The 12,944-nt window shown below is 37.2% G+C and overlaps 1 protein-coding gene across 1 annotated transcript; it reads left to right on the top strand.

Annotated features, from left to right (window-relative positions):
* The first annotated feature begins 2,816 nt into the window (after positions 1 to 2,816).
* LOC101089527 (taste receptor type 2 member 46-like) lies at positions 2,817 to 3,798 on the top strand. Its single transcript, XM_023257791.2, has one exon. The coding sequence runs from the start codon at positions 2,817 to 2,819 to the stop codon at positions 3,741 to 3,743; it is 927 nt and encodes a 308-aa protein (XP_023113559.2). The 3' UTR covers positions 3,744 to 3,798.
* The last annotated feature ends 9,146 nt before the right edge of the window (positions 3,799 to 12,944 follow it).

The following is a 12,944-nucleotide window of genomic DNA, read 5'->3' as shown; positions in this document are numbered from 1 at the left end:
GCGCCCCACGAGATACCATTTTCTAATCCACTAATCTGCTTGTATAAGCAAACAACAGTACCACATTGACTTAAATACGGTAGCTCTACAATCATGAAATCAGACTTGTATTTTACAGAGCAAATATTTTCAATTTTGATGTAGTCCAATATGTTAATATTTAAGTTTTATGCATCATGCTTTTGGTATTGCATCTAAAAGGTCTGCTCAGCTTTCAAAAGTTTTACCCTATATTTTATTCTAAAACTTTCATAGGCTTAGTTCTCACATTGAAGTCTTTCAGCAATTTTAAGTTAATTTTTGCATATGGTATGAAATAAGGGTCTAAACTCAGTTTTATTCATGTGGATATCCAATTTACCCAGCATCATTTGTTAGACAAATGAGACGTAATTTCTCCCATTGAATTTTGAAATCAGTTAACCATAAATATTAGTGCTGATTTCTGAACTTCAGTCGTGTTTCACCGATATATATATATATATATATATACACACATATATATAATTTTGTGAGTACCACACTATCTTGATTAATGCAGCTTTCTAGCAAGCGTTGAAATCAGGAACTGTAATTTTCCAAATTTGTTCTTTTTTTAAAAAACAAATTCCTTTGGTTATTCTGGGTGCTTTGCATTTCTGTATACATTTTAGGAATAGTTTTTCACTTCCTGCAAGAAATCTTCTAGGAGTCGACAGGGCTTGCATTTGAATACATAGATCATCTCTTCACCTGAAAAGATTCTCCTCTTGATGGATTTTAGTTCGGCTGGTTCTCCTTCTTTGCACAGCTCTGTGATGTGTTTGAAACATAATTTTGACAATTGTTTGCCCTAATCCCAGGTGTTACAGGAGGAAATCTGGCCTTTTTCAACCTGCTACATTGTGCTCATCAGTGGAAGTTCTTGTCGGCAAACTCTGAAGCATCTAATCACACAGGATGAAATGAACCACAGTCCTCCACACCTATTCTGTACCAGAAAGGTTAGAACTGAAAGCACTCTACACAAATAATGTTCTAACTCCTCACAAAAACCACCCGAAGAGGATACGATCATCTGCATTTTGGTTGATGATTTTACTGAGGCAGAGAGTAATATTAAAATAGATTAGAAACATATAATGCAAAGAATCTAGGTTTTTCTTTCCTGGCAGTCTGGCTCTAAGATCCTCGGCTAGAAATAATTGTAGTACAAAAACTGAAAGCGAAAAAAATCCATGGGTAGAGGCTAATTTTTATATCTATTAATCTTAAAATATTAAGTAGCCCAAAATGAATTAAACGTAAAATGAAACAATATGTATGGATAGAGAAATGCACACTCTACAATGGAAGACCATGTTCTTTTGAAGTTTTCAAGGGACGTTTAGAAAGTTTCTGAATGTTTTAATTAAATAGTATTAAAATATTAAGTAGGCTCAAAAGAGAAACTTTATTAAAGGCTTAAGCATGAGAGAGATGTTTAGTAGCTACTAAAATGGGCTGAAAAACCTCAATGAGAGAAAAGATGGATTTAAAGCTGGATGGTTTTGGGGCGCCTGGGTGGCTCAGTCAGTTAAGTGTCTGACTTCGGCTCAGGTCATGATCTCGTGGTCCATGAGTTCAAGCCACGCGTCAGGCTCTGTGCTGACAGCTTGGAGCCCAGAGCCTGCTTCGGATTCTATGTCTCTCTTTCTCTCTCGGCTCCTCCCCCACTCACACTGTCTCTCTCTCTTAAAAATAAATACATATTAAAAAAAATTTTTTTAAATTGCTTAAACAAAAGCTGGATGGTCTCCCTGAGATTCATTTTTTTTTCATTTTGAAAATTATAAGACATGTACGGGGTTCCTAACTGGCTCACTTGGTAGATCATGCCGCTCTTGATATGGGAGTTGTGAGTTTGAGTCCCACGCTGGGCATAGAGCTCACTTAAACAAAAGAAAATTATAGGACAATAATTCCTGTATTTATGATGCATGTGTGTTTGTGCACACGCGTGTGTGTTTGTGCACTTGTAAACAATAAAAGTGTGCATAAATGTTAGTCATCGAGAACCAGCCTTCGGGGAGTATTGGCACACGACCCCCCCCCCCATACCCTGAATTTTTTTGATTGGAAAAGCTTAAATTCTTTCTGCATAATTGCGACATTAAAAAAAAAAAATCCAGGACATCTGAGTGGCTCAGTGGGTTGAGTGTCTGACTTTAGCTCTGGTCGTGACACAAGGGTCTTGAGCTCGAGCTCTGCAATGAGCTCACTGCTGTCAGAGCAGAGCCTGCTTTGGATCTTCGGTCCCCCCTCTCTCTGCCCCTTCCCCACTTGCGCTGCCTGTCTCACAAATAAATCTTAAAAAAAAATCCATAATGATGGTAATCTTACTTCCGGCCAAGCTCTAGCTAACAATTAAGACACTCTACAGATGTGTTTTGGATTTTTCAATTTTCTGTACAACAAATAAAGTTGATAATACAAATTACGTAGAGGTCAAACAAGGAAAAAATCACAAAACACTGAAAGACAATACGGTTTTATTTGCATGCTAGCAAATGAGAATTCAGCTTTCAATTTCAGCATGTGTGATGAGTATTCTAGCCCACAGCAAGGACATAAAGTCAATGAATAGAAGTTAATTTGAGCTGTTTGAGGAATAACAATGGTTTTCATCAAGACAGCACTGAGCTCATCTACTGGCCTACCCTGGTGCTTTCCTGCTTGACATTGGTCACAGAATTTAAAAGAAACGAGAACTTTACTGCACACTTAGGGATCAGGTGCACAACCAGCGACATCAGACATTAGACTTAGATATTTTTTGTTTGTTTTCCTTTCTAGACATGGTAAGCGCGCTACCAAGCATTTTTTCCATCGCGGTAATAATAGAATTTCTCCTAGGAAATTTTGCCAATGGCTTCATAGCACTGGTGAACTTCATTGACTGGACCAAGAGACAAAAGATCTCCTCAGTTGATCACATTCTTGCTGCTCTGGCTGTCTCCAGAATTGGTTTGCTCTGGGTAATGATAATAAATTGGTATGCAACTTGGTTCAGTCCAGATTTCAAGAGCTTAGAAGTAAGAATTATTTTTCAAATTGCCTGGACAGTAAGCAATCATTTTAGCATCTGGCTGGCTACTAGCCTCAGCATATTTTATTTGTTCAAAATAGCCAACTTCTCCAGCCTTATTTTTCTTCGCCTCAAGTGGAGAGTTAAAAGCATCGTGCTTGTGATGCTGCTGGGGTCTTTGTTCTTATTGTTTTCTCATGTGGCGGCAGTGAGCATATATGAGAAAGTGCAGACTAAGGCATATGAAGGGAATGTCACTTGGAGGACCAAATGGACGGGCATGGCACACCTCTCAAATATGACTGTATTCACACTAGCAAACTTCATACCCTTTGCTATGTCCCTGACGTCTTTTGTGCTGTTGATCTTTTCCCTCTGGAGACATCTCAAGCGGATGCAGCTCTGTGGCAAGGGATCCCAAGATCCCAGCACCAAGGTCCACATAAGAGCCATGCAGACGGTGGTCTCCTTTCTCTTGTTCTTTGCCGGTTACGTTCTGAATCTAATTGTTACAATTTGGAGTTTTAACGGGCTGCAGAAGGAACTGTTCATGTTTTGCCAGGTACTTGCTTTCGTGTATCCTTCGATCCACTCGCTGATGTTGATTTGGGGAAACAAGAAGCTAAAACAGGCCTTTCTGTCTGTTTTATACCAGGAGAAGTACTGGCTGAAAGAACAGAAACACTCAACTCCATAGATAAATAAGAGCATCGTGTCTTTCTTGGCAGAAAGTTAACTAATGTAGACGGTAACATTCTATACCTCCTGCGGGTTTTTCCCTAGGGTGTGTAACTGAATAATTTTCAGTTTCACTTACAGAAGTCTTACCTAAGCCTAGCCCGTAAAACTATATACATGTATGTATGAAAAATATAAGGAAGATTGGAAATAATCTACCCTCACCGGTTTTCTTAATCAGGTTAAACAATCTAATTATACACAATATGGAAAGAATTTCCTGAGAATTATGAAGCTGTGTGTATTTCACATATGCTGTGTATCATCTTCCAATTAAAAAATTTGTGATCTATATTTATGCATTTTTCAGAACTGACAGGCAATCTCAGGACATCATTGTTATTTTCCATTGTAAATGGTATTACAGTGTGCTTAGATTTCATTGTTTGAATCTCTAGTCTTTGCATGGTAATGGTATTCAATTCTAAATCACATACTGAGGATGAATGTTTGGGGTAGATAATTATTCCATCATAAATTCTTACTTCACGGTTAATAGAGAGCGATTAGGGCTGTGATGAATAAAGGTGTGCACAATGCAATTCATAAATGACCAACGCATTGCATGTAAATTTTATATATGTGTACAATAAACTCTACTGATGAATATTTGATTTAAAGAAGTAGGCAGAAAGCTTAGCAAACACTGAGTTCCACAACAGGGAAAAAGATGAAAGAAACATGATCATGAACTCTTTATAGAATGTTGTTGTAAGTTTCCACATGCAGTTAGGAACGTCATTTCTTCTGATTTTTGAGTTTAGATAGACCATTTTTGAAATTGAGACCTGATTTCAAATATGTCAGTTGTCTCTTAAACCACCTCTGGGCCTCGAATCGCCAAACATCTGAAACATCTCCCGCTTTTAAAATTCTTTCAAAATATAAGGTAAGACTCAAATCTTTTGCATCTAAAAAAAAATGCTCACTATTAGAATAGTGAAGGAATTATGGTATATAACTCAATAAACCTTTCTGCATACATTAAGTGGCATCTATTACATCTACACAATAATCATCGGGGATTTCTCAAAGCTATATTTTATTATAATCTTTTGATAAGAATGAAATAGAATAATGTGTGTTGGCATATTCATTGATAGCAAGTTCTATTATAGGAAAGAAATGCATAATCTTGCTCAACAACCGAATTCTACGCGACTGTTAATTTTGGTTTTAGGCAATCTAACAATTTTGTAAATCTGAAGGCAATTCATCTCCACACCTGCTGTATTTGTTTATCATCTATCTCTCCCAGTACACTTCAAAGAAGCGAGGATCATATTTACTGCTGCCTCCCGAAACCTGCAAGCCGGCCATAGAAGAGTTAATAAAAAAACAATCTTTTAATGAGTAAGTCAATGCATGAATGAGTGAATGAACTTTTTGAAAGCTGGGAAACCAATGAAAAGAAAATGTATCCCAAAACCTGCAAATTCCATGAATTTCTCAGCTCTGGTTTCACGATGAGGCGACAGGCTTATCCAAGAAGCAGTTCTCAGAGCAAACGTCTGGCTGTTTCCTAATTCTAGGGCAAATATCACTAGAATATCGCCTTGGCACAGCCCTTTCACATGTGTGAAGTGGAAACGGGTGTAACACCAAAGGTAGAAGGCATTTATAACAAAAGTTTTTAAACAGCATATAAAAGATTTTATTAATTTGTATGTATATTTTTTTTTTCTATTTATTGTAAATGTTATCTTTTTACGTGTGACTTTTTTTTCTAGCTGGGTATTGTAGACACAAAAATTATATTTGATTTATTAAAAAACTGAGTTCATACTGCTTTACTAACTCAGCTGCCTTACTAGAATGTTATTTTTATTTTTATTTTTTTTTAATTTTTTTTTCAACGTTTTTTATTTATTTTTGGGACAGAGAGAGACAGAGCATGAACGGGGGAGGGACAGAGAGAGAGAGGGAGACACAGAATCGGAAACAGGCTCCAGGCTCCGAGCCATCAGCCCAGAGCCTGACGCGGGGCTCGAACTCACAGACCACGAGATCGTGACCTGGCTGAAGTCGGACGCTTAACCGACTGCGCCACCCAGGCGCCCCTAGAATGTTGCTTTTGATATAATATTTTCTGCATCCTTTCCAGATACAAGTTTTATTGTTATAAACTCACATAAAGTAAATAAATAATAATGGTATAACTCACTGACTATCTTATCCTGGGGCCTCTAAAACCTGAATGAAAGTCAGAGCTCAAAATGATGACATTTAGGGGCACCTGGATGGCCCCGGGGGGGGGGGGGTGAGGGGGTGGTTAAGCACCAACTCTTGATTTCAGTTCAGGTCATGATCTCAGGTACCTGAGTTTGAGCCCTGCTTGGGATTCTCTCTCTCCGTCTCAGCCCCTCTCCTCCCTTTCTTTCTGTCTCTCTCTCTCTCTCTCTCTCTCTCTCTCTCAAAAATAGATAAATACACTTAACAAAAGTAATGACATTTATGTGGGCAGGTTAAGTCTCGGGCAGCAATGGGGAGAACATATAGAAAGGAGGCAAGAGAAGATGTGGAAGGAGGTGCTGTGCTGTGTTACTCTGCTGGCTACCAACTCACAATATGTTGAGAGACAATATAGTAGTCATCCTGTGTGTGCACACAGCACACAGCTTTTCCAGGAGGGTTCCAATGACAAACCACATGTAGCATTAGAACACGGAAGAGAGAGAGGAGGAGGGATGTATCTAATTACCTCCTATCTGTCTTCTAGTTCCCATTGGCCAGGGTTTAGTGAAGTGGGACTAATACCTCTGCTCATCTAGCCCCTTGGTGGTCATTTGGAAAGTGGAATCTCACCCCCCACAGGGTAAGGTTGCTGTCAAGTCCAAAATGGAAGCATAATCTGGCTTACACTTCGTGCTGAATAAAAGAATAGGAGACAGTGAAGGGACTCTGAGGAAGCACACAAATTTGTGTCCAATATAGTCCACCCCTGTGTCACTCACATGTATTCATGCCCTTCAGTCATGGCGGCTCTTTGAATATGTGACCTGTGCGGTGGCACAGGGCTTCTGGTGAGAGGGGCCCCCTGCCTCGTGTGATGCTGTGCTCTTGCCATTTTTTTTTTGCCAACAGATAAATTAAACATTTTTTAGAAGGTTTTCAGAATCATGAAGCTGCTCAATTCAAATGAACCTTTCCATATTATTAATTTCACAATCAAGAGTTCTTGATTACATTTACCATCATTAAAAAATATATATAATTTAAGGGTGCCTGGGTGGCTCAGTCAGTTAAGCGTCTGACTCTTGGTTTCAGCTCAGGTCATGATCCGATGGTTCGTGAGTTCGAGCCCCACGTTGGGTTCTGCGCTGACAGTGCGGATCCTGCTTGGGATCATCAGTCTCTCTCCCTCCTTCTCTCTGTCTCTCTGTCTCTCTCTCAAAATAAATAAATAAACTTTAAAAAAAGAATATATAATTTATATTTGGAAATAAATTGCATTTGCCAGCATAGTTTTTAAGTATGTAACACAATTCACTTTAATTTTAATGTGTAAGACTGCCAAATCTTGGGGGTGATGATAATCTTTTAATTGTATGTAACTTTCTGGGAGATTGGTGTTTTTGATCTATTTTATCAAGTACTCCTATTTAGCTGGTGACTGGAAAGCAACCAGATTACAGTACAGAAATTCAGAGTAACTTTTCTGAGTAACGAACCCATAATCAGCATGAACGTTGAATATGTGTCTATGTTGTTAATATTGGTTGGATGATAGCAATGACAGCTAAATAAAACAGGTGAAAATTTTAGAATAAATTAAGTTCAATGGGTGGAGTAAAGAGAAGGAATCATGGTCATGCATTCTGTGTGGAATATTGTTAAATCTTGAATTTGATAGAAACTGTATATTTTTAGAAATGTATTCTTTTTTAAGTTTTTCTTTAAATTCCAATAGTTAACATGTAATGTAATATTAGTTTCAGGTGCACAATTTAGTGGTTCAATACTTGCATACAACACCCAGTGCACATCACAAGTGCCCTCCTTAATCCCCATCAGCTATTTAATCTATCCCCCCCACACCTCCCCTCTGGTAACCATCAGTTTCCTGTCTACAACTAAGAGTCTATTTCTTTGTTTGCCTCCTTCTCTCTTTTTCCCTTTGCCTGTTTGTTTTGTTTCTTAAATTCCACATGAGTGAAATCATATGGTAATGGTATTTGTCTTTCTCTGACTTACAGAAATGAAAAATTCTTGACTCATGGCTTACATTCACAACGAAATCTCTTCAAAGTACCGGCTTTGTGTTTGAAATAGATTGTCTTGTTCCCCTAGCACGGGATCATTCAGTCATTCACTTATTCGTTGAACAAGTATGTGTTGGATGTGTTTTCTATATGCATTTTGGAGACGTTTTAATAAAAGACGTAAACTACAAAATAAAATAAACAATGAGTGTATGTAACAGGTACCCACTAAAAAGAAGAAGCTATAATATTCATGTCTCAGTTAATCTGTATACCTCATAACTTGTTAATATTTCCCATGTGCATAATACTGTTTTTCATGTGAAGAAACTGAGGTCCTGACACATTACATGACTTAACCACTTGGTGCTTATATTTAATGTGCTTAATTTTATCTGTGATATTTAGTACTTGCTCAATATGTCTATGAAAAGGTCATTGTTGGGGCGCCTGGGTGGCGCAGTCGGTTGGGCGTCCGACTTCAGCCAGGTCACGATCTCGCGGTCCGTGAGTTCGAGCCCCGCGTCAGGCTCTGGGCTGACGCGTCAGAGCCTGGAGCCTGTTTCCGATTCTGTGTCTCCCTCTCTCTCTGCCCCTCCCCCGTTCATGCTCTGTCTCTTTCTGTCCCCCCAAAAATAAATAAAACGTTGAAAAAAAAATTAAAAAAAAAAAAGGTCATTGTTTTTATTCACCTGTTTATTGTGTTAGAAGCCAGTTGCCTTACTAAACGGTCACATGTGCTCTTTTAATGCTTATTCTCTTGTCTTTTGCAGATCAAAAATGATATCTTTTGCGTGTAATGATTATTTCACTTCTTCCTTTTAATTATTTATAATAATAATTTTTTTTTGGTGTTGGTTTGTGTTATAAAATGCCTCAAACCTTCACAATGTTAAATAATTGCAGTGACAACTGGCATCTTTGTGTGTAAATGAGGAGTTTTCTAGTGTTTCACCAAAGCATTACACTGACTTTAGCTTTGGGGTAAAAACTTTAAAAATCATCTCTAAAGACAATCTTTCTTTTCCTATTTTTCTGCGTGTGGTACTCAAATAAAACCTATGTGAGAAGTATCAAACGTGCGTTTGGTTATTTAAGATGATTTGTCGGGGCAGTTAAAATAATACATATGAATAGTGGTCCACAAAACAATGGTACAACTTCTAGTCTATTCTGAATTCAATAGAACATCACATACGCTGTCACATTTATATGTATTGTAGAAAAATTGCAACCATCAAGGGCAAATTGAAATTCAGAAAGTAATTACCAAGTAATGAGAGGTAATCTCCAAAGGGGAATAGTCAATTTAAATAACATGAAAAATCTCATCCAAAAATAAGATGTCAGAAGGCAACTGATTCCTATTGTCAGAGTGTTGAAAAGTGTAACTGTAATCCTTAATTCTTAGTGAAAACTTTGTCCTGGGGATCTAATTAAATCAATATATTTCCAAGTAAAAAATATTGGGGCTAAAAAAAAAAAAAAAAGACAGGCTTTTACTACACATGTCCTACTAATGGATCTACTTCAGTAAGATTGCTATGGACTGAATTACGTTCCTCCAAAAACCAGATATTGAAGGCTTAATCCCTAATGTGGTTCTAATGTGGCTGTGTTTGGAGACGAGGTCTTCAAGGAGGTTAAATGAATTCAGGTTGAATGCATGAGGGTGGGGCCTTAATCTAATAGGGTTGGTGTCCTTATAAGAGGAGGAAGAAACGCAGGAGTCTTGGAGGAAAGGCCATATGGAGACAGAGTGGGAGGTGGCTGTCTGCAAACGAGGAAGAGAGTTCTCTCCAGAAACCAACCTGATGCTTTCTTAATGTTTATTTACTTTTGAGACAGAGAGAGAGAGACAGAGTGTCAGTGGGGGAGGAGAAGAGGGAGAGGGAGACACAGAATCTGAGGCAGGCTCCAGGCTCTGAGCTGTCAGCACAGAGCCTGACATGGGGGCTCGAACTCATAAACCATGATACCTTGACCTACTCATAAACCATGAGACCTTGACCTGAGCCGAAGGCGGATGCTTAACTGACTGAGCCACCCAAGTGCCCCATGATGGTTTCTTGGTCTTAGACTTCCAGCCTCCTGAGCTGTGAGACAACAAATTTCTGTTATTGAAGCCACCCAGTCCGGTATTTTGTTATGGCAGCCTGAGTAGACTAAAGCAAAGACAAAAAATAAGTTAAAAAGGAAGAACTGGGATGGAAGGAGTAGAGCTGAGCAAACAAAAGGCTAAAATAGGTTAAGAAAAAAAAAAAAAGCACACATTGGCTGTGTATAAGTTATAACAAAATTAATATTCCATAGTTTAAAGCAGGCTGGTATTAAAATTCTAAATAACATGAACTGCATGCTCAAAATTGCAGAATTTTATTCTATATAAATTATACTCAGTAAAGTTGGTTAATAAAACAGAAAGAAACTACATAACAAATCCTGGAAGAAGGGGCACGTGCAAAGAGATTTTAACACATGCCAAGGCTTTTGCCTGTACTAAAAGGAGACAGTGGTTTAAATCAGGTCAGATTAGAAAAAGAAACATGTTACATATATTAAGTGTGTTTTACTTAACAACAACAACAACAAAGTAAATGTAAATAAACTCCTGGATCTGTTTATCGGGATAAACAGATAGCTAGGAAAAAGGAGTAATAGGTGTCACATCAATTGAGGACAAAGCAAAGAGAATTAGAAAAGAAAAGAAAAAGCATGGCAGAAGGCCACAAGTCAGACATTAGAAACGAGTCTAAAGTTCTCAGACATCGCACACGATCTCGCGGTCCGTGAGTTCGAGCCCCGCGTCGGGCTCTGTGCTGATGGCTCAGAGCCTGGAGCCTGTTTCGGATTCTTTGTCTCCCTCTCTCTCTGCCCCTCCCCTGTTCATGCTCTGTCTCTGTCTCAAAAATAAACGTTAAAAAAAATTTTTTTTTAAATAAATAAGTAAAGTTCTCAGACATCGCTAAACGAATCAAGTTAGTCACTGAAAGGCACACTCAAATTTTAAATTCGCAAACATGTTATATGTATGTATATATAATATTTTATAAAATAAAATCTTAACTATTTTGTATGTTGATATATTTTATATATTTTATCCTACACAAGAGTCGACCCTAGAAGAAATAAATGAAGACTGGTTGAAAATGCATGCATAAAGTTATAAGAATACAAATGGTTAAAGGACTACCAGATGCTTTGCAATATTTATGCTTTCCTTCTTGGTTAGTGACAAATCCCTACTGTTATCTTGTGCATCTTGATGGGCAAACTATTTAACTTTTTACCACAATGTTAAAACCAAAAACTTTGGGTTGTTATTCAATGAGAAATAGACCAACTTGTAGTTAGATCATTAGTATGGTTTTATTTATTTAGCTTTGTAATATGAAGCTGAATTCTGAACTAATGTACCAACCAAGCAAAAGTTGGTGCAACAGTGCTAATATCAATGAAATACTTTTTAAGATGCTAATATCAATGAAATACTTTTTAAGATGCTAATATCAATGAAATACTTTTTAAGATGAAATTCATCAGTGTTCAAAGAGAAATACATAGGGGGCGCCTGGGTGGCTCAGTCGGTTAAGCGTCCGACTTCAACTCAGGGCATGACCTCACAGTTCATGAGTTCGAGCCCTGTGCTGACAGCTCAGAGCCTGGAGCCTGCTTCGGATTCTGTGTCTCCCTCTCTCTCTCTGCCCCTCCCCTGCTCGCGCTCTCTCTCTCAAAAATAAATAAACATGAAAAAAATTTTTAGAAAGAGAAATATTTGAACTAATAAAAGGAAACAACAATACAAAAGAGATAATAATTAGGGACATGAGTGCTTTTAAAAATAAAGATTAAATCCAATTTTTTAAAATGAACAAAAATGCTGAGTCAGTATATAGTGAAATATTAAATATTTCAAAAGCTGATAGATCAAGCAGAATTAAGTAACACAATTAAGTGTAATCTGATAGAGTTCTGTCCCGGCAGAGAATACACAATCATTTCAAAGAAACAATTAATTTTCATAAGCATAGATGATGTAATAGGCCCAAAAGTTCTCAATAAATGAAAAAATGGCGATCACACAAAATATATTTTTATCACCACAATTCAAAATTTTAGTAAAAAAATAGTAATAGTAACAAAATATTAATAGTAATGATATTCCGTAATTTAGAAATTAAATTACTCACGAATTCAATCATGGGCAAAACAAGACAAAACAAAACAAAACAAAAAACATGTTGGGCTCAATCCAAAATTTAGAACTGACCAACAGCAAAACCACTATCTAAATCAAAGCCTCAAAATTTCAGCCAAATTAGAGTCATCATGAATATGTACCATGAATAATCCTGAAACTATGAACTAATTTTAATAAAGATTAAAAAATGGAGCTTATATTTACCAAAATTCCTGCTTAAGAATATTCATGACAACATTATTGTAAGCATTTATCCCATTGACAGTAGAATGGATAAATGAGCTGTGGTAAATTCATCCAGTTCAATGTTATTCCACAACAAAAATAAATAAACTACAAGTAGATACAACCGCATGGACAATTGTTTCACATAAATATAATTTTAAATAAAAGGAATGAATCTTCACTCCCCCAAACCCCACATAAATGACTTTAATTTCCTAAAGGCCTGTCGTAGACAAAACTAAACTGTAAAATTTAGAAGTCATATTTAGGTAGTAAAACAACAAAGCAAACTTTGGAAATTATTTCCACAAACGGTGGTGATGTCAGTTTGGGAGTAAAACACGTAGTGCAACCAGGAAGAGGCAAATAGTGAACTTTTATTTTTTTACCTGGGTGGTGTTAACACCAGGGTCCAATTTTTAAGAGCTCATTAAACTAAACGTCCTCTTTCTCTTTATCATATACTATTTCAAAAGTATCGTCCCTATTATTAGCCACTTGATTCTAGAAAAATCTGTTCCATATTTTACTT

Source organism: Felis catus, chromosome B4 (assembly GCF_018350175.1).
Source record: "Felis catus isolate Fca126 chromosome B4, F.catus_Fca126_mat1.0, whole genome shotgun sequence".
Taxonomy (NCBI): Eukaryota; Metazoa; Chordata; class Mammalia; order Carnivora; family Felidae; genus Felis; species Felis catus.
This window is presented reverse-complemented; position numbering and strand designations above follow the sequence as displayed.

Excerpts from the sequence above, each read along its gene's own strand:
- LOC101089527 (XM_023257791.2), top strand. The coding sequence starts at position 2,817 with ATGGTAAGCGCGCTACCAAGCATTTTTTCCATCGCGGTAATAATAGAA.